General features: G+C 46.5%; 1 protein-coding gene across 3 annotated transcripts in view; it reads left to right on the top strand.

The window, feature by feature from the left end:
• Window positions 1-19,614, top strand: part of NOTCH2 (notch receptor 2) — an 89,482-nt gene that overhangs the window by 14,166 nt on the left and 55,702 nt on the right. For all 3 annotated transcript variants that reach the window (XR_014616373.1, XM_084211165.1, XM_084211164.1), the window contains exons 3-5: window positions 6,285-6,544; window positions 7,203-7,538; window positions 14,803-14,925. Coding sequence is in view for 2 of the 3 variants with exons in the window: in XM_084211165.1 (XP_084067291.1) it covers window positions 6,285-6,544; window positions 7,203-7,538; window positions 14,803-14,925 (719 nt within the window). In the remaining variant the exon portion in view is untranslated. The remainder of the gene's footprint in view (window positions 1-6,284; window positions 6,545-7,202; window positions 7,539-14,802; window positions 14,926-19,614) is intronic.

Here is a 19,614-nt window from a genome sequence, read left to right as displayed (position 1 = left end):
GGAAGGGAGTTGACACAGGGGTGCTGCAAGGTTCGGGGAGGAAACTGGGCCTTGCTGCTTCTTGTGCTTGGCAGGCTTTGAGGACTGAATCTGTGACCTTAGGACTGTTGCAATTTGTGTGTCCAGAAGGGATGGCTGTGCCTCTGTGGAGCCAAGCGCTGCTTTAACACTGAGGTCTTCTGTTACTCCTGATGGTGTAAAAAAGCTCAGAGCTGTGCTCAGTCAAATGGGGACACTGGAGTGCCAAAAGGACACTCTCCTGCAGCTCATCCTTTCCTGCCCCAGGCTGCCAGGGTTTGCATAGCTTTGTGTGCCTCTGTCTCTTCAGTGAGCAGCGTTTCTCTCGCTGAAGTTTGTGCACCTTTTCCATAGCACGATACAGTTTATGTGTAGATTGGCAACAGGAGGACCTCCAAAAAATGCTAAACTCAAAGCAGCAATGGCATAGCAGTAAGGGGTTTCTATCTTAGTGCTAGCTGCCAGTAGCTTCACCTCCTTTGCAAGGTTTTTTTGACCTACCTTTCCTTCAAGACGGACCTTCATAAATGAATTTTGACTTGGATTTAAGAGGACTTCTGGGGCTGAAGGCAAGAGGCAAGATCCAAGACTGCAGAACTGCTTCTGAGACTGCAGCTGATATCTGCTTGGGATCTGTCTCGAGAGACTAATCACTCCTCGGCTAGTGAATGGGGAATGCCCATAGGAGACCTTGTAGCAGGATGAGGTCTGAGAGTTTTCCAGAAGAGGCTAAATGCAGAAGTTGAGAAGTTGTCCCTTTCTGAGAATGGTCTGCCCTTTTCTGTTTCCTTCTGTCTCCTTTCAGAAGTTAAAGGAGACCCTTGAGACCAGGGCAGAGGAAAAAGGGGAGAGTACAGCGCAGCTAGCTTGGATTCTGGGAACAGAGTAGCGATTTTCAGTCAGGATTTTTTATCGTGAGTTACCTGCGCGCACCAAAAGCCCTTCAGGGCTCCCATGGGCCAAAAAAGCTGAGTTAAACCCTGTCTGTTCAGAGTGTGGCTGCTGTGGAGTGGCTCTTTCTGTGTGCTGGGAACAATGGCTGAGTGCTGCTTTAAAGGCAGGGCAGGGAGGCCGTCCCATCCCGGCGCTCGCGTTCGGGGTATGACGCATCAATGGGCGCCTCGAGACGTGGGAAGGAGCGTTTGTAAAGCTAACCAGAGAATCCTGTTCTCCCTCCTGAGAGGAGGTGTAGGTGTGGGAGTCAGAGCCCGGGAGCCAGAGGGAAGTCTGGTTAAGATCTGTAACCCTTCTCGCCTCAGTCAGCAGAGGGAATTTTTTAGCGTCGTCGATGAAGCGTCTTCCAATCCAAGTGGAGGAGAGTTGGGTTGGAGGGGGGAGAGGCAGGACTACGAGGAAATGCTTCCCTTTGCCTTTTAAATTAAAACCATCTGCTTTCTTCTGTGCATCTCCAGATGATATCATGGGCCTGGGTAGAAAACTCCCATGAAAATCAAACATCTGGAAGTCTGGTTAAAATTGTCCATAAGGTGCATTTGAAGAGGCTGGCTCGTGAATGTGCCCAGGCAGACGTAGTACAGCAGATGAGGAAGTTTTTCCAACAGACCAGACATATTTTCCAGAAGTCTATTGAAAGCAGGAGAAAATGAAGTTTTGGAAGGTAACTTTGGTGTAGTTCTGTGGCAGAGGAACCAAAAGCACAGCTTTTGTGAGTCTTCTGCTTTGGCTTGCAGCATTGGGCTGTTAGAGTGAATTTCTCTGGATTTGTGGATACTTCAAATTTGGATAAATACCTTCGTTTTGTTTCTACGTCTCTTGTTTAGCTCCATGAGAGCCTGAGCTAAGGCAAATGCAGGCTGGAGCTGAAAAGGAGGAGGGAAAAAAAAAAAAAAAAGGCTGAGCTCTAAAGTATTTGTGCTGGAAAGTAGCCCAGAGAGAGTAAAGGAGAAGCTTTAATTAGAAGCAGCTGCATAGCTGATGCAGCCCACAGGACATTTTCCCATTTCAACCTCTCTAGCTTTCAGAAATCATGATTTGAATTAAGTTGTATGTGAAATTTGTTCTTAAAAGATTAAATTCCTGTTGAAGTAGGCTGAGAGACCTCATGTGCTTCCAGAAAGTGCCAGAACAAACTTCATCTTCCTGTTTCTTTTTCTGAGTGTTAAATGGAAAACTGAGGAGAAACAGTGGCTTTTATTTGGAAAAGATTTGGTTTCCTGTTCTGATCATGTCATTTGGAGCTGACACAAGCTGCTACAATTTTAAGCTGCTCTGTAGACAAGTGGGGTTTTTTTTTCCTCTCTAAAGAGAACTTGAAAGAGTAGGTTGGGATGAGAGCAGAGCAGGGGTGGTGGGAAGCTGGAGCTGCTGTTGAGTTTAATCATATCCTATAAAAAAGTCTGGACTTAGACTTTGTGTTTTCAGTGTTTGCCTCAGTTCTTAGAGAAATGATGCGGTGCCCAGCATGAATCAGGAGCAAATATTTGCAGTTAGAACTAAGTTACTGGTATTTGTGCCTAGAAATGTTTTTGACAGGAGACATGGTTGAAAATCTGGGCTGTAGGTTTTTTGCTCTTTAACATTCAAAATGGATTGCACTGAATTGCTGGAGGGCAAAATTGCATCACTCCTGTGACCAGGCACTTCTCCAGGAGGAGAACAAAGTGGTGGGTACAAGAGCCATGGGTACCTGACCTACCATCTTTCCATGGGCAGGCACATCCCTCCTGCCAGATAAAAAGAGCTGAAGTTAAAAGAGGTTTTGCTGTTCCCTGTCGGGAGCACTCCCCCATGTTTTTCTCAGATTAGCCTCAGAAGATACCAGAACAAGCCTGGTCTTGGAGTGCTCCTCAACTTTGCACCAGAACATTTGTGTACAAAATGCTGGGCTGTTTGTTTGTGGGTGATGGCTGTCTCAGAGCACATATCTCAGCTTTCCTTTTAATTCATACCAGCAATGCTCTTCATCAGTGTTTAGGCTCCCTTCTCCCTCTTGTCTAGGGGCAACAGCCAAATGCACCTTCCAGTGTCCCTGAGTGTTAGGAGCTGGACAGAAGGCGTGTTTTGGGGGTTTATTTACTTGTGGACAAACCATGAGATGTTCCTCTAAACTTTCTGGTTTGCTTTACAGCTGTTCAATGAAAAAGCGCTTTGGCACTTAAACCAAAACACACCTAGAATTTATTTTGCAGTTGCTGGTGCAGTTGGAGGGGCTCTGATGAGAGCCTAGGTGGAGTTCAGTGCTGCTCTGGTTTGTTGCTCTTTCCTTTGTCGTAAAGAGAGCTGCAAGTGCTCCGTGTGCTGCAGTGTCTGAGGAGCTTGGAGCAGTGATGAAACCGGGAGAAATCCCTGTGACCAAGCCTTGTGAGACTCTGGGACTGCAGTTCAGCTTGTCTTGACACAGCCATGGGCTCACAGCGCTGCCCAGAGACCTGGCTCAGCTGTGGCTGCCCAGCCAGTGTCTGAGCAGGGGCAGAGCTCTGGGAGCAGGCTCTGGAGCCGTGGGAGCCGAGCTGAGCTCCAGCTCCTGGCACAGCTGTCTCTGCTGGCTGCCAGAGCTCGGTGGGATCCTGCAAAGCCGTGCTGCAGCCCGCTGGCGTTTGGACTGCTTTCCAAGCCAACCAAGGAGAGATTTTGGATGTGAAGGGAAGCCTATAGCCCGTGTGGTTAGGCCCAGAATAGCCCAGGACTGCCTCTCGTGTGATGTGGCCGTGGCTCACGCTGACCCGCAGCCTTAGGCTGCTGCACCGAGCATGGCACAGGAGGCAGAGGATATTCTGCATTGCTGCTGTCTCAGGATTTGCTTTCTGTGACTTTATTAATCCTGCCGTGCCCTGCAAAATCTCTCCTTTCATGTCTACTCTTGGGCATGAAGTTGAAAGTACCAAGGTATGGTGAAAGGAGCCTAATTTGGGCGTGGGCAATGGTAAATTACAATTGTGCACGTATGACTTTCCTGCTTTAGCCAGATGGCTAAAGCCAGTTAATAAATTTTAACATGAGAAAAAACAGTTGTGGTCATCTAGAATGGCCCCTTGCATAACTTGGATAATAACCTCTCTGAATAGCTTTGTTTGAACTAGCGTGCATACTCTCCCTGAACAGCCAATCCTGGGGCTCTTTTAAACAAGCATGAGTGATGGAGAAATTCCACTGCAACCTTAAATGCGTTCTTCCAGTTGTTTCTCTCTGCTGCTGAGAGACTGTGTACAAGCCTGTGTCTGAAAATGAAGATACTGCCCTGTTTCTGAAGTCAATTCATCTGGCTTAAAGTTTTAAATGCTCTGTTCTGTTATCGTGGATCTTGTAGATTGGGAATTGTTAAATCTGTGTTTCATAGGGGACACTTGGAGCTTTTGATTAACTGTCTTGTTCCCTTTTCCCTTTGCTAAATAGACTGAGCCACCTGAGCTCTTCATTGTGGCCAGAGTTTTCTATTAATCATTACTGTTGGCTTCTTTGAATTCATTTGAGCTCTTCCCTCTTAAAGAGCAAGCACCAGAACTGACGTAGGGGCTGTGCCAAGCATTTATCAGGTGTAGCATAATCTCATTTATTCCTTCTTGATATTTGCCATTTGTACTTGTAAAGTATCCCTGGCCAAACTGTCACTCTAGGAATTCACATTTATCTGGCTATTAGGAATCCCTGGAGCAAGTATGCTGTTCCCTGCTCAGTTTTCTGTTTTGGGTGGATGCCCTATGTGTTTTGTTTCTAGATGTCTGACTTTGCAGTGCTAAAGTGCATTTTGGGTGCTGACTGCCTTGCTGCTCTCTATCAACAACTTGTCTTCTCTCCTACCTACATATTTCACCAGCTTTGATGTTTTCCGTTGTTAATAATCAATAGATGCGTTGAATAGCATAGGAACAAAAGCAGATTCCTGTAGGATTCTGTCAAACAACTTCATGTCCATTCTTTGATTTTTCAACTAATTTTTAGAGCCTGTCTGGTTAGTTGTGGGGTTTTGTTGTGATGTTTTTTTGTTTGGTGGTTTGTTTTGTTGTTTTTTTTTTTTTTGGTGGTGGGGGTTGTTGTTGTTGATGTGGTTTTGCTTTTTTCTTCCTCCAATCTACAATACACTTTTAAAGCATAAGGAAAAAAGCAGTTTCTTTACTGTTACATTCCTGCTTGAGGACTAGAGACTTTGTGTGTTTCTAGCAGCTGGAATCTCCTCCCTTCAGATATGAGTAACTCACTGATTTAATAATTACCCCTTTCCTGATCTGGAACAAAGCATATCTAATGTTCATCTCTGTTTTTTTTTTTTACTATGAAATACATGTTCTCTTGGGCTGTCTCTTGGGTTACTCACCAGCTGTGCACTACAGAAGGAGCTGCAGGGGGACAGTCCTGTGTGTTAGGTGTTGTTTTTATCCAGGATGTAGCCCTGCAGATTTCTGCTACCTGAGAGAAGCCAAGGGACCTGGGGGGGCACAGAGGTGGGCTTTGCAGCCTTGCTTGCCTGGATCCTCTGTCCCTGGAAGTTAAATGGTAAATCTGTAGTACAAAGGCCGGTTGAAAGATGGATTACAGCTGACAAGCGTAGTCAGACTGTATTGACATAAGTTTAGGTTAGAGAGAAGTAACTGCAATTATTCTGCAGTTGGAGATCTTTGTATAAAGTACTGCCCTGGCTGCAGATAGTGTGTGTGTACTCGTTTTTCTGTGGGAGACAGAGGAACAATGACCTTGTCGTTAGGGTGCTCGCCAGGGGCGTGGGAGACCTGACTGCAGTGCTTGTGTTGCTATTTGAGTGCAGGCTGCAGCCAGTCCCAGTCCCAGATGCACTTATCAGCATGAGGATAACAGTGTATTCCTGTCTCACGGGAGCCTCGTGCAGAAAGAGCTGCTGCAGAGCTCCAGGTCCCCAGACGCTGCGTTTGTACAATGTTTATAAATGTTCTGGGAAGATGGATGATACCTGCTGTTAATGCCTTATTAAACTGCTTGATTTTCTTCTAGAAAAGGGTGCTCGTTAGGATGGGAGTAGGTGGAAGGCATTGTTACTCTGCAGTTCTTTAACACTTGGGCTTTCACTGAAGCTTTGGAGGGAAGTGCAAAAACATGATTCTGCATTTGATACAGCCCTGATTGAATGTGGTATTTATTTTGCAATGAGCGATTTCACCATTTGCACTTAAGTTTGCTCCCGTTTGGGGCAGTCCCACAGGAAGTCCCTGTTGCACGTGTGACGTCAGCCTTGGGCTTTGTTAGTGCCACCATCAATTATGGCAAACTTCAAGACTTTTGGTGGTCGTGGGACTTCATTCCTGGACTCTTCCCACTTCATTTCTCCTCTCTTGCAGGTGTCGAGAAGGCTTCCTCGGAGACTACTGTCAGTACAGGAACCCCTGCGAGAGCAACACCTGCAAGAACGGGGGAACCTGTGAAGCTGCATCCCTGATAGGAAAGCCAACCTGCAAGTGTGCCCCAGGATTCACGGGGGAGGAGTGCCAGTACTCAGAGTCTCACCTCTGCTACGTGTCCCAGCCCTGCCTGAACGGGGGCACTTGTCACCCCCACGGCCAGGACACGTACGAGTGCGTCTGTCTCCCGGGCTTCACAGGTGGGCTTCTGCATCCCTGCCTCCAGATCCCCTCCTTTGGGAACAGCTTCACCCTGGAATGTTCTGGGCCGGTTGTAATATGCTCTCAAGTTTTCGAGGTCCGGCACAGGAAATGAGAGGAAGTCTAAATGACTTCATGACCAAAAAAAGCAAAGGGGAATAGGGAATCAGACTCCCTACCCGTTACACGTAAGCAGAAAAATATTTGGTTCTTGTGGAGTTGTCCACATGGGAAAACTGAATGCAGAAACTACTCTGGAGTGGCTGTTACACTTTGAATTCAGAGTCTAGTTTAAAACAAGGGCAAATTTAGCCAGCAAAATCTGTCTATGGGAAAACAATATTTTGATGCCTGAGGGGAAGCGTGGAAATTTATTCCTTTCACTCTCGAAGGGGAGGTAGAAGAAGAGTGACTGTCAATGTGTGTAGTATGACTTCAGGTCATTTTTATAAATCACAACGTCCTGTATCTTGCTGCGACCCAGTAAATGGCTTCATGCTGTAACCCCAAATTTATTTCCATTTCAGATACAACACGGTAAAATACAGACATCAGTTTTCCTGTAGTAATGTAAATCTTTAATTCAGTAATGATTTTGAGGCAGCGGAAAAGAGATACTGTTTTCTACAGAAATAACCTTTTGTTCACTTCCTAAAGGGAAGGAATGCCAGTGGATCGATGCCTGCACATCCCAGCCGTGTGCCAATGGAAGTACGTGCACCGTGTCTGGAAACAAGTTCTCCTGCACCTGCCTGGCGGGCTACACGGGCCAGAGGTGTGAGACAGACGTGAACGAGTGTGCCACGCCGGGGCTGTGCCAGCACGGGGGCACCTGTGTCAACCTGCCCGGCTCCCACCGCTGCCAGTGCCGGCCCGGCTACACCGGCCCCCGCTGCGAGAGCCTCTACGTGCCCTGCTCGCCGTCCCCCTGCCTCAACGGGGGCACCTGCCACCAAACCAGCGACTTCACCTTCGAGTGCAACTGCCTGCCAGGTGAGCCTCCAGAGAGCCCCTCCTGGGGTCTGTGCTCCTGCCTGCTCCTCCAGAGAGCTCCTCCTGGGGTCTGCACTCCTGCCTGCTCCTCTGGGGAGCTCCTCCTGGGGTCTGCACTCCTGCCTGCTCCTCCAGAGAGCTCCTCCTGGGGTCTGCACTCCTGCCTGCTCCTCCAGAGAGCTCCTCCTGGGGTCTGCACTCCTGCCTGCTCCTCCAGAGAGCTCCTCCTGGGGTCTGCACTCCTGCCTGTTCCTCCAGAGAGCTCCTCCTGGGGTCTGCACTCCTGCCTGTTCCTCCAGAGAGCTCCTCCTGGGGTCTGCAATCCTGCCTGCTCCTCCAGAGAGCTCCTCCTGGGGTCTGCGCTCCTGCCTGCTCCTCCAGAGAGCTCCTCCTGGGGTCTGCGCTCCTGCCTGCGCCTCCAGGGAGCTCCTCCTGGGGTCTGCACTCCTGCCTGCTCCTCCGGGGAGCTCCTGGGGTCTGCACTCCTGCCTGCTCCTCTGGGGAGCTCCTCCTGGGGTCTGCACTCCTGCCTGCTCCTCCAGGGAGCTCCTCCTGGGGTCTGCACTCCTGCCTGCTCCTCTGGGGAGCTCCTCCGGGGGTCTGCGCTCCTGCCTGCTCCTCTGGGGAGCTCCTCCTGGGGTCTGCACTCCTGCCTGCTCCTCTGGGGAGCTCCTCCTGGGGTCTGCACTCCTGCCTGCTCCTCCAGAGAGCCCCTGGGGTCTGCACTCCTGCCTGCTCCTCCAGAGAGCTCCTGGGGTGTGTGCTCCTGCCTGCTCCTCCAGAGAGCCCCTGGGGTGTGTGCTCCTGCCTGCTCCTCCAGAGAGCTCCTCCTGGGGTCTGCGCTCCTGCCTGCGCCTCCAGAGAGCTCCTGGGGTCTGCACTCCTGCCTGCTCCTCCAGGGAGCTCCTCCTGGGGTCTGCACTCCTGCCTGCTCCTCCGGGGAGCTCCTCCTGGGGTCTGCGCTCCTGCCTGCTCCTCCAGAGAGCTCCTCCTGGGGTCTGCACTCCTGCCTGCTCCTCCAGGGAGCTCCTCCTGGGGTCTGCACTCCTGCCTGCTCCTCCAGAGAGCTCCTCCTGGGGTCTGCACTCCTGCCTGCTCCTCCAGAGAGCTCCTCCTGGGGTGTGCGCTCCTCTCGGCGTTTCTGTGCCCTGGCAGCTGGCAGGGACAAATCCCTCTGTAGTGCTCCTGCACTATTCATTCATTTCTGAGTGCTGGGATTTCAGCACACGCAAAGGAAGGAAGGGGAAGACGGTCAGGAATTGCAAATGTCTTTGGAACCCAGTTGGAGTCAGAGAATCAAGTAGGTGCAGGCTGCGAGGTGGGTTCAAGGAGATTAGGGTGGGATCTCACAGTGCCCGTTTGGAATGTGAAATTCTATGAACACAAGCATCTACAAACACATGGTTTTGTGTCAGTAAAGGCCTCAGGTAACTTCAGTGTTTGAAGAATGCTCATGTGTCTTTTTCCTTCTCCGTCTGTAGCCCTAAGACACACTAAGTTCTATTCTCTTCTTTTTTTTTTTCCTGCTCCAGTTCCTCCAAATCTAACAGGGTATCAGTTCCAGCTCACCACACCCTTTTTGTCTCCTGATGAATTTTGATTGCTTGTTTTCTGATGCTGTCAGCTGCCCTGAGTTCATGCATAACAAGGGTGACATGCTAGCTCAGGATCAGGGGCTGCACTGTTCTGTGTCACCTCTACAAGTGACCAAGTGTCACCTGGTTGGGATGTTGTCTCATCCTGTCCTCCTCCCTATCCACTTGTCAGCCTTGACCACAGGGCCCTACTAGCTGTCTTTGCATATTCAGGGTATTTTTAGTCTGATTTTTTTTTTTTTTTTAACTGAGTAATTCAACTCCATGGGAAACTGAGTGTTTGGAAATGCTTTTGACTAGACTTCCTACTTGAATGTATTGCAGCTTGGCACACACAGCCTTGGTGTGTGGTAATCTAGAAAAGTAAACTCTCTTCCCTTAAGCATGTCTCTGTTACTGATGTGAAAGATGCAGCTGCCATGGACTGTTTGGGATGAATATAGAGTGGCTGTGTTCTCATGAGGATCATCTGGAGTCACAGGTCTGTGTGGAAAGGGCATTTAGAACTTGTGAAAACTGTTCTCTTTTTGAAGACCCTTGTCTTGAAGTGTTGGCTCAAATGGCCTTAAATGTACATTGCCAACCTTAGTGTCTGCACAACCACTTTCTGGGCTGTCTGAGCAAGCATGTGACTTTGAAGAATTTAGCAAAGTCAGTCTAAAAGTAGAAGGATGGATCATTATTTTTGAAAGCGATTATTCTAACTGTGCTTGGAGGGAGAGTGCTTTGAAAGAGTCTTTGAAAATGCAGGGCCTTAACCAGCCATTGCCCTGGAGGAATTTATTGCTTTTCTGCTTTGCATCTTTTTAAAATGAAATGATAAACCAAGTATCTCTGGATTAACAGTCTTGTCTAGAAATACAGAATTTCCTTTAAAGCCAGATCTGTTTAGCCAGTTCAAGGACTTTAAGGCCTCGTGCAGGAGCAGTGTGGTGGGAGGAAGAAGAGAGAGAGATGAAGTTGGAAGGGCTTGATCCTGTCAAGCTGGTGAGACAGTTTGCTTTAGAGATTCTCTTACAGGTCACGAGACTGAGTAGGAGCAGATTTTCCCTTAGACAAGTGTGTGGGCTGGCTGAAATACGGTCAGGAAATGGAAATGAGATTACTATAGTAACAGTTACACACCTACACTCCTCACACGTTTTGGATTATTAGCTGTCTTCTTTGACTTGTTACACAGTGTGTATAGTGGGGGTGAGTTAATGTGGCTCTGAGAGCCTTTGCTTTTCTGGTTCCTGTATTTGTTTAAGTTGCCCATGCTGTTTTGCTAGCTTGATTTTTTTTTTAAACAGTCATTTGAAAAACAGCAAAAAAGGGAGCTGTTGGAGAGGCCCAAATGCTTACATTAAACTCTCTGATAAAGGCAGGGCAGCCAGCCATGCAGAGCAGAATTTCTGAAGTGTTGGAAAAGGTTCTGTCTGGAAAGGAAAGGTCAACAGAAAGAGAAGAGAAATGGTGGCCTGTCACGCCTGGGGAGGATGTGAACAAGGGCTGCTCCTCTGGAAGACAGTGCCAAGATTATGGAGGAGAAATTCCACTTCAGACTCCCTCTCTGAATTGGAGCAATGCCGACGATACTGTGACTATAAATGGAATTGCTCTGGCCCTTCTGGACTGCCTTAGGATGCTGCCATTGCTGAGTGTTCAGGCAGGAGGCAGTTACATCCCAAACTGCTGGAGTGGTTTTTGATAGGATTTTGCGTCTTGGCCCCTGTAAAAGTCACACTTTGAAGAAACTGTGCCCAAGCAGCAGTTTAGGCATAATTAGGCTACTACTGGCCTTGAAATGGGTTCTTGTTTCCTGTAGATGGTTCCTTCTTAGCTTTTCAGTGATTTAATCTATTTGTGAGTACAGATAGGTGAGAATGAGAGCTTGGAAAAGTAGGAAGAACCTAGAATCCTGAGCTGTGTGTGTCACAGCAGCTTTTTCTGCTGTCACACGAGTACTGTTTATGTACAGTGCAGTCCAGCTGCTATTTCAAATTCCCAGGTTCCCATGTCACTTGTGGATGTACACAAACAAATCCTGCATTAGGTAATCCATGAAGTCATGTGTGTTAAGTCAGCATTTGGTGGCAAGCACCAAGTGAAGTTACACATATACACTACTGGTATTGCACCTGTCTGGAAGGTAACCTCATTTTTTATCCGTTTGGCTTAATCATTTTTCCTCTGGGCTTTGTTGATTTAGGTAGGAACAGGATTGTAGGCAAGTGAGCATGTTAGGTCAATCATAACAGTGTAGTAGTGAAAAAAAATTCCTTGTAGGAGACGTAACCTGAAGCATTACCAACTCCTTTGAATATAAGAATGAGCTAGTAGTTATAAATATTTGACAAAAAAGGACTTCATTTGGCAACTAACCTTTAATGGAATGTTAAACAAGTCAATAGAGGAAGTTCTTAGCTGGGAAAGTGATTATTCATTGTTATCCATCAAAATAATTACCCATTAACTAAGATAAGGACCCTAGGGAATTCCAAGGGCTTGTTCAGGAAGCGATCTGTCAGGCTGCAGCGGGTGTTTATGAGAGCTGCAGCACTTCCTGGGAAGAGGAAGTAACCTCAGCTGTTTATGAGAGCTGCAGCACTTCCTGGGAAGAGGAAGTAACCTCTCACTGGTTCCTGGCTGAGTGTCACCACTGGGGACTCACACACACACGCACACAGAGCTCCCCGTGCTGGGCAGCTGGGTTTGGCCATGAGCACCTTCCCCTGGGCTCTGAGCCTCTCCCTGCCTGCCTGCAGCCCTGGGGCTTGGCCATGAGCACCTTCCCCTGGGCTCTGAGCTCCCTCCTGCCTGCAGCCCTGAGCCCAGCTCAGGTGGGTGCCCCTCTGCTCCAGGTGAGCAGCCCAGGTGCTGCCTTGAGTAGCCCGGCTTGGTTTTAGCTCCCTACATCCCTGATTTCATGTCAGCAGGCCCTAAGTCTGGAAATAACATGATATTTTTCAGTTCTAATTTCATGTCCTCACTACTAACTGGGCCTGAAATGAGCCTAGAAAGTCTGAGGTGTAGCTGATAGGTTGAAATAAGGCTAAAGGACTAAGATTTGGAGGGAATTGGATCAGCTGCTCAATAACGGGGTGGAGGTTTCAGATGACATAGGAATCAAGTTATCTGCTTGTGTCAGTCTGTGTACTAGGGGAAGAGCAACATGCTGTTAGCAGTGGGAACACTTTTCCCCTTGAGGTTCCCATTCCTTAGTTTGATGTGCTCTGAGATATGGAGCAAAAGTCAGGATGTGGATTGCAAAGTGCTCTCGTGCAGGGAGGAAACACAGGACAAAATGTGAGTCCCAGCACAGGGGGGAGCAGGAAGCAGTGTCAGGTGTCCAAATACATTAAAACACTGAGCTCAGTGGCTTTCTGGAAGAGAGTCAGGTTATATAACTGCAAAATTAGACCCTGGGACCCAGCTAGAGAAAACCTGAGGTATCTCAGAGCAGCTCTTTGGTAGTATAACTGGTTAAAATGTGAAAATATAGGACGGCTTGGTGAGATTTTAGTAGTGGGATGACTTCCATGCTTTATTCTGGAAAGAATTGAGCCTCTTTAAATTTGTGCGAAGTACAGTGAGGGAGTTTAAATGCCTGCTGTCAGAAATTTGTTTACTAGAAAGTAGGGCTGGTCTTCATATTATACAAACTGAGGAGATAAGAACTTAAACCTTTTGTCTTTGTGGTTGTGGGTGCGTTTCCATGCTGATCACGTGCTGGCATGAGTGCAATATGTGGTCAGTGGGATGATTCCTCCCAAGCTGAAACACAAGCTGATAGGACACCCCTGTGTTTTACAGCTGAGTCTTTGCTCAGGTTTGGTAGCTTCATACACTTTAAACATGGGGATCTAAAGCTAATTGTTTTCCCTGGTGGTTGTTCCTCGGCAGCTTTTGCCAGGAATGTGCTGCTGTGATGACTGGGACTCTAGGAAAGCATGTCAAATTTCCTCTTTGTTTTAAACTTCCCTGCTGTCACAAAATTTCTAGCATCTTGGGTGGGGGTTGGAAGGGCTTTGAAAGGGTGGAGTAATATTGAAGGGCTTGTACTTTTGGGGTTTGTTTTGGTTTGTTTGTTTGTTTGTTTGTTTTGTAATGTTGAGTCTGTTGTTCCTTGCTGATGCTAATGCACTTGATGCAGTTTGGAACGTCCCAGCTCTTCTGTAGAGCTGGAGAAGTTCAAGAGGTGGGAATGCACATGAATCACCTCAGGGCTCCTGAGAGCAGCAGCAGTCTGGAGAAGCTGGCTCAGAGCTTTATAGTCTCTGTCTCATGTGCCACACAGCACGATCTGTGTTGGACCAGATGTTGCTGAGAGGGTCTGTGTGACTTGACACAGATGCTATGGAAGCATCTGGAATAGGGCATCAGAGTTAGAGGGGCTAAAGCATGATTTTGGATGAGAGAACTGTGTCATGTTAATACTGCATTCCAAAGCAGTGAAGAGGCAGGGCTGGTGTTTTAAATTAACATGTGTGTTCTGGAATCATTTACTTCATCCACATTAGCATGCATTCCACTTGTGCTTTGATAAATAGCTCTCTCATCCAGCAGAAATGGCAGGTTTATTTAATGAAGCATGAAATAAATCAGCAGGGGAAATCAAGGGGAAGACACATCACTGACAGCTCCCTTCCCTAATGTCCCCACTTCTCCTTCTTTGAAAAGGAGAGGGAACTCTAGCAAGAATGTTTTGTCAGTGTGTTCATTAGGAGCCTGGATTTTCATTGGGGAAGGGTATCTGATTTCTTCTGCTTTTCAGGCAGGGCTTAGTATGTAAGCATCACTTGGGTGGTGGCTGATTTGTCAGTTGACTGACTTGTCTGACACTGAAGAGAGCCAGATCAGGCACTTTAGAAGCTCCTTTTCAAAGGAAAGACTTTTCTTTGACGTATCCAAGGCGGGCTGTGCTGAGGTATCCATGAAATGCACGCCAGCACTTCTTTCTTATCATGGGAAAAACTTGTCCTGGCTGATGCTTGGTGGGCAGTGACAAGTTTATCTCATGGCAATCAAAATGTCTTGGTCTTCACTTTGTTTGCTTTGAATGACAGTGCTTCTCAGTCACTGAAAGAGAAACTCCTCGTGTCCTTTGGGTTGTGAAAGCATAGCTGGCCACCCTACCCACGGGGGAAGTGTTCTAACTGTGTCACCTGACCCTCATGCTATTAGCAAAGTCGTGCTAGGTGGGGATATGTCACAGCAGGGCACAAAGCGCCACGATTCCATCAGAGGGGTGCCTAAGAGAGATTTATTACAGCAACATGGTGCCTTTATAGTTTTTCAAGATATTTACATTTACTTAACAGACACATTCACTGCCCATTGGTCATAAGAAAGAAACAAAGTTTTCAGTAGGTGAACCAGGAGCCACGTCATCCTGTGAGCCAGCTAGAGTCCGGATCTTCCAACTTTCTCTCTTCCATCTCGTTGTCATGGGGATAGCCTTGGTGTGTTCCTCGATGGAGAGACGGGGCTTTCCTTATCTTCAGGAAGCCTTTGCTGGCTCACAAGAACAGCACAAAATGTCTTTCCTACAGGGATTCATCAGGATCAGGTGAACAGGCCAAATGTTTAAGGAAAAAAAAAGGGAGGGGGAGCTGCGTGAGGGGTGAATTCTCCCCAAAAGAGGTTGGAAGCCCTTCTCAGCCTGCTGTTGTTTCTGCTTTGTCCAGGTTTCGAGGGGAGCGTCTGCGGACACAACGTGGACGACTGCCCCAACCACAAGTGCCTGAACGGGGGCGTGTGCGTGGACGGGGTGAACACCTACAACTGCCGCTGCCCGCCCCAGTGGACAGGTACGTGTGGCTGCGCCGCCTCGGGCAGGGAGGGCCCTTCACCAGGGCTCCTCTCCTGAGGAACCTCGGAAAAGAAATGCCAACAATTATCTGATTGCTTGGAATGTGCTTGGGAGCTTCACCATCGGTTCCATGTGAATTGTTTTTAATTAATGACCAATCCCAGTCCAGCTGTGTCGGGCTCTCTGAGTCTGTCATGGGTTTTTATTGTCATTCTTCTCTAGCCCCCCTGATGTCTACTTTCTCTTTCTTTAGTATAGTTTTAGTATACCATTTTCACATAATATAATACAATACCAAATAATACAATACCAAATATAATACCAAATAATACAATACCAAATATAATACCAAATATATACTATATGCTATATACTATATATACAATGTATAATATAGTATAGTATAGTATAATATAGTATAGTATAATATAGTATAGTATATAATATATATAATATAATATGATATAATATGATACGATATGATTAGTATGATATTAGTATGATATGATTAGTATGATATGATATAGTATGATATAATGTAGTATATATAGTATGGTATAATGTAGTATAGTATAGTATAATGTAGTATAGTATAGTATAATAATATAGTATAATATCATATCAGCCTTCTGAGAACTTGGAGTCAAATTCTCATCTCTCACCTCATCCTGGGGACCCTCACAACAGCCCCACAACAATTAATAACCACACTGGGGCACCAACAGGGACGTGGCCCTGGCCCCGTGCCCACAGTCAGGGTAGATGGCAGTGCACCCCTTGAAGGAAAAGCTGTCGGCATCAGAACCACCACGACAAGGGAGAATTTCCCCATGAGTTGCACTTCTCGTGTGGATTTGCACTTTGTCAATGGAGAAATGTTTTCCAAAAGCACAAAACGTGGTTTTGCTGTTTCAGCTGTGGGCATTTGCTGATACACATAGGGGTATTTCTAAGTTGGGATAATGGTCATGTTGGTTATAGTAATGCTGCTGAGAAACAGGGCAAATCTGAAAGGCAGGGGAAAACGGAGGGAAGGACAGTATGTACATGGGAAGCTTATGGTTTTGTTACTGTTATTTTCCTGCTTGACTTATTTTTATCTAGAGTTCTCTGACTAGCAAAGCTCCTTTTGCTTCGTAAATGAGTCTGGTTTAACTCAGAGTCTGAAGGGGAAAAAAGCTGAGTTTCAAGAAAGTGTTATGCACAATATAAGGAAGCAGCTTACAGGAAACTCAGTGTCGTATTTAGTTGCAAAATGTCTCCATACCTCAAAAATAAACAAACACCTCCGGTTATGGGCTGAGTTTTTGAGTCATACTAGTCTTAGCTGACGCACATTTTCAGCTGAGTATGGTTTTGCTCTTATTTGAAAAATCATAGGAGGAAAAAAAAATACCTAAACCAAGTTTTTAAAATGCCTTTTTCCTCAGAGAACATTAATTCTGGCTGTAAAAAGTTTGTCATTAAATGCAAAGGAGGCTGCCAGTTAAGTACCCTCATTAACTTAAAAGAATTATATATTCTTAATTGAAACGAAAACCACATGAGAGGGAAATGCACCACAGCTTGCATAGCTCTTTGAAACTATGTGCAAATAGGAGAAAATGAGTCCTCCCCTCAATGAGCAAGTGTCCTTGCTTCTGTGCTACTTCTGCATGTCCTGAAAGCCTGCAGAAAGTGAAACCTGTAAAGGAAAACATGAGAGCCTGGGTGTGGAGACAACAAACCCTTAGTGACCCCTATAGTCTTGCTCCATCCCACAGAAATTACAACCCTTGTTGTGATTTCTGGCGCCTGTCAGTAGCAAATTAATCTGTCTTAGTCCCAAGCACAGAGGGTGTAATGACCACGAGCATACAGTCTCCAAGGGATTATTCTGGCATCATCAATTTACCTTGGCTTACAGGATTTAGGTGGATGACTGCTGTCAGCTTGGGATGACTTCTGCAACTCCCCTGGAGGGCAGTTTGTCTCTTGGTCCCTCTGTCACAAGCAAGAGGCTGTGATTCTGTTTGTTTTTTGGTAGATTCTCTCCCCAGTCAGTTCTTTGCAATGCAGCAGTGGTGGTTCCCTCTCTGAACCTCTCATGGGCTCTGGGTAGCAGTGGGAAGAGTTGTGAGGCAGCATTGTGGCCTTTCTTGTGCCATCTTCCTCCTGTGTGGATGGCACTTTCAGAAAACCTTGTGTGTGTGTGAAGGATGCTTCCTTCCAGGGAAACCCTGGAAAGAGAGAGGAGCTCCCCCAGCATGAGCTTCCTGTGGCTCTCCAGCACACTTTAGTGGAATTGGCTTTCTGAGAATTGCCTTGGTGGTGGTGCAGCTGAGGTTATCAGTGCAGCAGTGGTTTTAGGTGATGCCTCCTCGAGGCCATAGTCTTTCTAGGATTAGGTCAGCGTGGAAATAAAAATGATCTCACAGTTTAGGGAGCAGCAGCTTGGCTGTTTGAGCAGTGAAGGTTATGGAACTGTCCTGTCTGGAATGCACATTGCAAGTTTATATGGCTCCTCTCTGTCAACTCAGTAGCATTTTTAGTGAAAAAAAGCTTTTTTTTTTTTTTTTTCTTCCCTGCTTCTTCAATTAGAGACCAAGGAGGTAAGGAAAACATGAGAGGTGACACTGAGGCAGGGCACAGACCAGGGAGGATGGATAGAGGACTTCTGCAATAGCTTGCAGAGAAAGATGATGTTTTTTTCAAGATGAAACTGCAATTGGTGCTGGCAGGAGTAAACAATAAAACATCAGTTACTCAGCAGTAAGGAAATGTGTCACTGCAGGTCCATCCTCTACACACAGGGGGTTTGTAACATTTTAAATCATCTCTAAGGTAAGTAAAGAGGAGATAGCTGAGCAGGCAGCTCTTTTGGAGTCTGTCCTGATAAATGTTACAGCTCAACAGGGCTGAACAGTGAGAATGAACGCCTCAGGAAAACAAAAGCTTCCAATGAGATCATGAGGTTCGAGGATATTGTGTGCTGCTTAAAAAAAAAAAAAAGCCCAAATACCCATATCTGTAAGGAAACATCAGCCAAAAATGAAAGGATGTTAAATTTTCTAAGGATATCTGATAGTGTAGATGTGCTGTCTTCATAACAGTCTCTGCTTTCAAATACTTGTCAACTGTTTTTGGGCAAGATTGAGTTTCTCTGCAGTTTTAGTCTTTATTTAACCTTTGTGCTGTGGGTGATGCTCTCTAGTGTTTGTTAATGTGCTTTGTGCTTCCATTCCTTGCTAGAAAAATCAAGAAGTTGTACTGCATCTGATCAAGACAAGTTTTATGTAAAGTGATATTGGAGCAACCTTTACTGAAACAGAATCTGTCCCAGTTCCTTTTGGTAGCCATCTGCCTCTTGTAATTCCCTGACAGGTGCTAGGCTGGGCTACATAACTATGCATTTTTTTTAAAAATGCTCCTTTTTTTTTTTTGCTGCTTGCTCCTACCTTTTGTGATGCTGTTTGCCTTCAGTCTTATTTCCTGCTCCCCAAACAGAGCTCACTGCTCCTTTTCTGTTAAGTGCCTGCCTTCTCACTCTCATTTTGCTGTTTTTTCCGGAAAGATAAAATCTTGCCTTTCAAAAACAATGGTGTGAAATTCCTGCTGTCACCAGTGTTTTTGTCACCTTCAAAGTTCTCGTATTTCATATGTTTACAGTGATTCTCAATCTCATAAGTTTGTAACTGGCAAGGCAGTCTGGGCTGTGCTTGGGTGAAACTGCCCCGGATCTTTCCTGTTGCTGAATGTTAACTGATTGCTGGTTTGTTTGAAGATGACTTTATCTCCTCCCTTTGTTAGAACCTGTGTGTCTCGGGTCCTTTCAAAGCACAGTGGTGCAGATGTGTGATGGAGCTGCTCCTTTCCTTGGTGCTTTTGTGAAAGTGTGAAATCTGTTCCCTGTGCATGGCAGGCCAGAGAATTTGGTGTAAGTGTGGTTTGAGTCAGTCAGCCAGCAATCCTGGCTAACATCAGGGTGAAGTGCCATGTGAGGACTCTTTTATGCTGCTGCTCTTCAGCCTCGTTGTGCTCTGGGGAGCAATGTCATTACCTTCTCTCCCTGCTCACAGACACTCCTCCCTTTCCCTTCAGCTGGCTGGGATTTGGATTGTGCCACTTTAACTCATTAATCTAGTAAAAAAATCCATCTGCCTTTCTCTTTCTCTTCTCTCCTCTTTCTCTTCTCTCCTCTTTCTCTTCTCTCCTCTTTCTCTTCTCTCCTCTTTCTCTTCTCTCCTCTTTCTCTTCTCTCCTCTTTCTCTTCTCTCCTCTTTCTCTTCTCTCCTCTTTCTCTTCTCTCCTCTTTCTCTTCTCTCCTCTTTCTCTTCTCTCCTCTTTCTCTTCTCTCCTCTTTCTCTTCTCTCCTCTTTCTCTTCTCTCCTCTTTCTCTTCTCTCCTCTTTCTCTTCTCTCCTCTTTCTCTTCTCTCCTCTTTCTCTTCTCTCCTCTTTCTCTTCTCTCCTCTTTCTCTTCTCTCCTCTTTCTCTTCTCTCCTCTTTCTCTTCTCTCCTCTTTCTCTTCTCTCCTCTTTCTCTTCTCTCCTCTTTCTCTTCTCTCCTCTTTCTCTTCTCTCCTCTTTCTCTTCTCTCCTCTTTCTCTTCTCTCCTCTTTCTCTTCTCTCCTCTTTCTCTTCTCTCCTCTTTCTCTTTCTCTCCTCTTTCTCTTTCTCTCTCTCTTTCTCTTCTCTCTCTTTCTCTTCT

This window comes from Fringilla coelebs, assembly GCF_963513975.1.
Source record: "Fringilla coelebs genome assembly, chromosome: 9".
NCBI lineage: Eukaryota > Metazoa > Chordata > Aves > Passeriformes > Fringillidae > Fringilla > Fringilla coelebs.
Note: the sequence above shows the minus strand (reverse complement) of the source record. Positions and strands in the feature narration are given on the sequence as shown.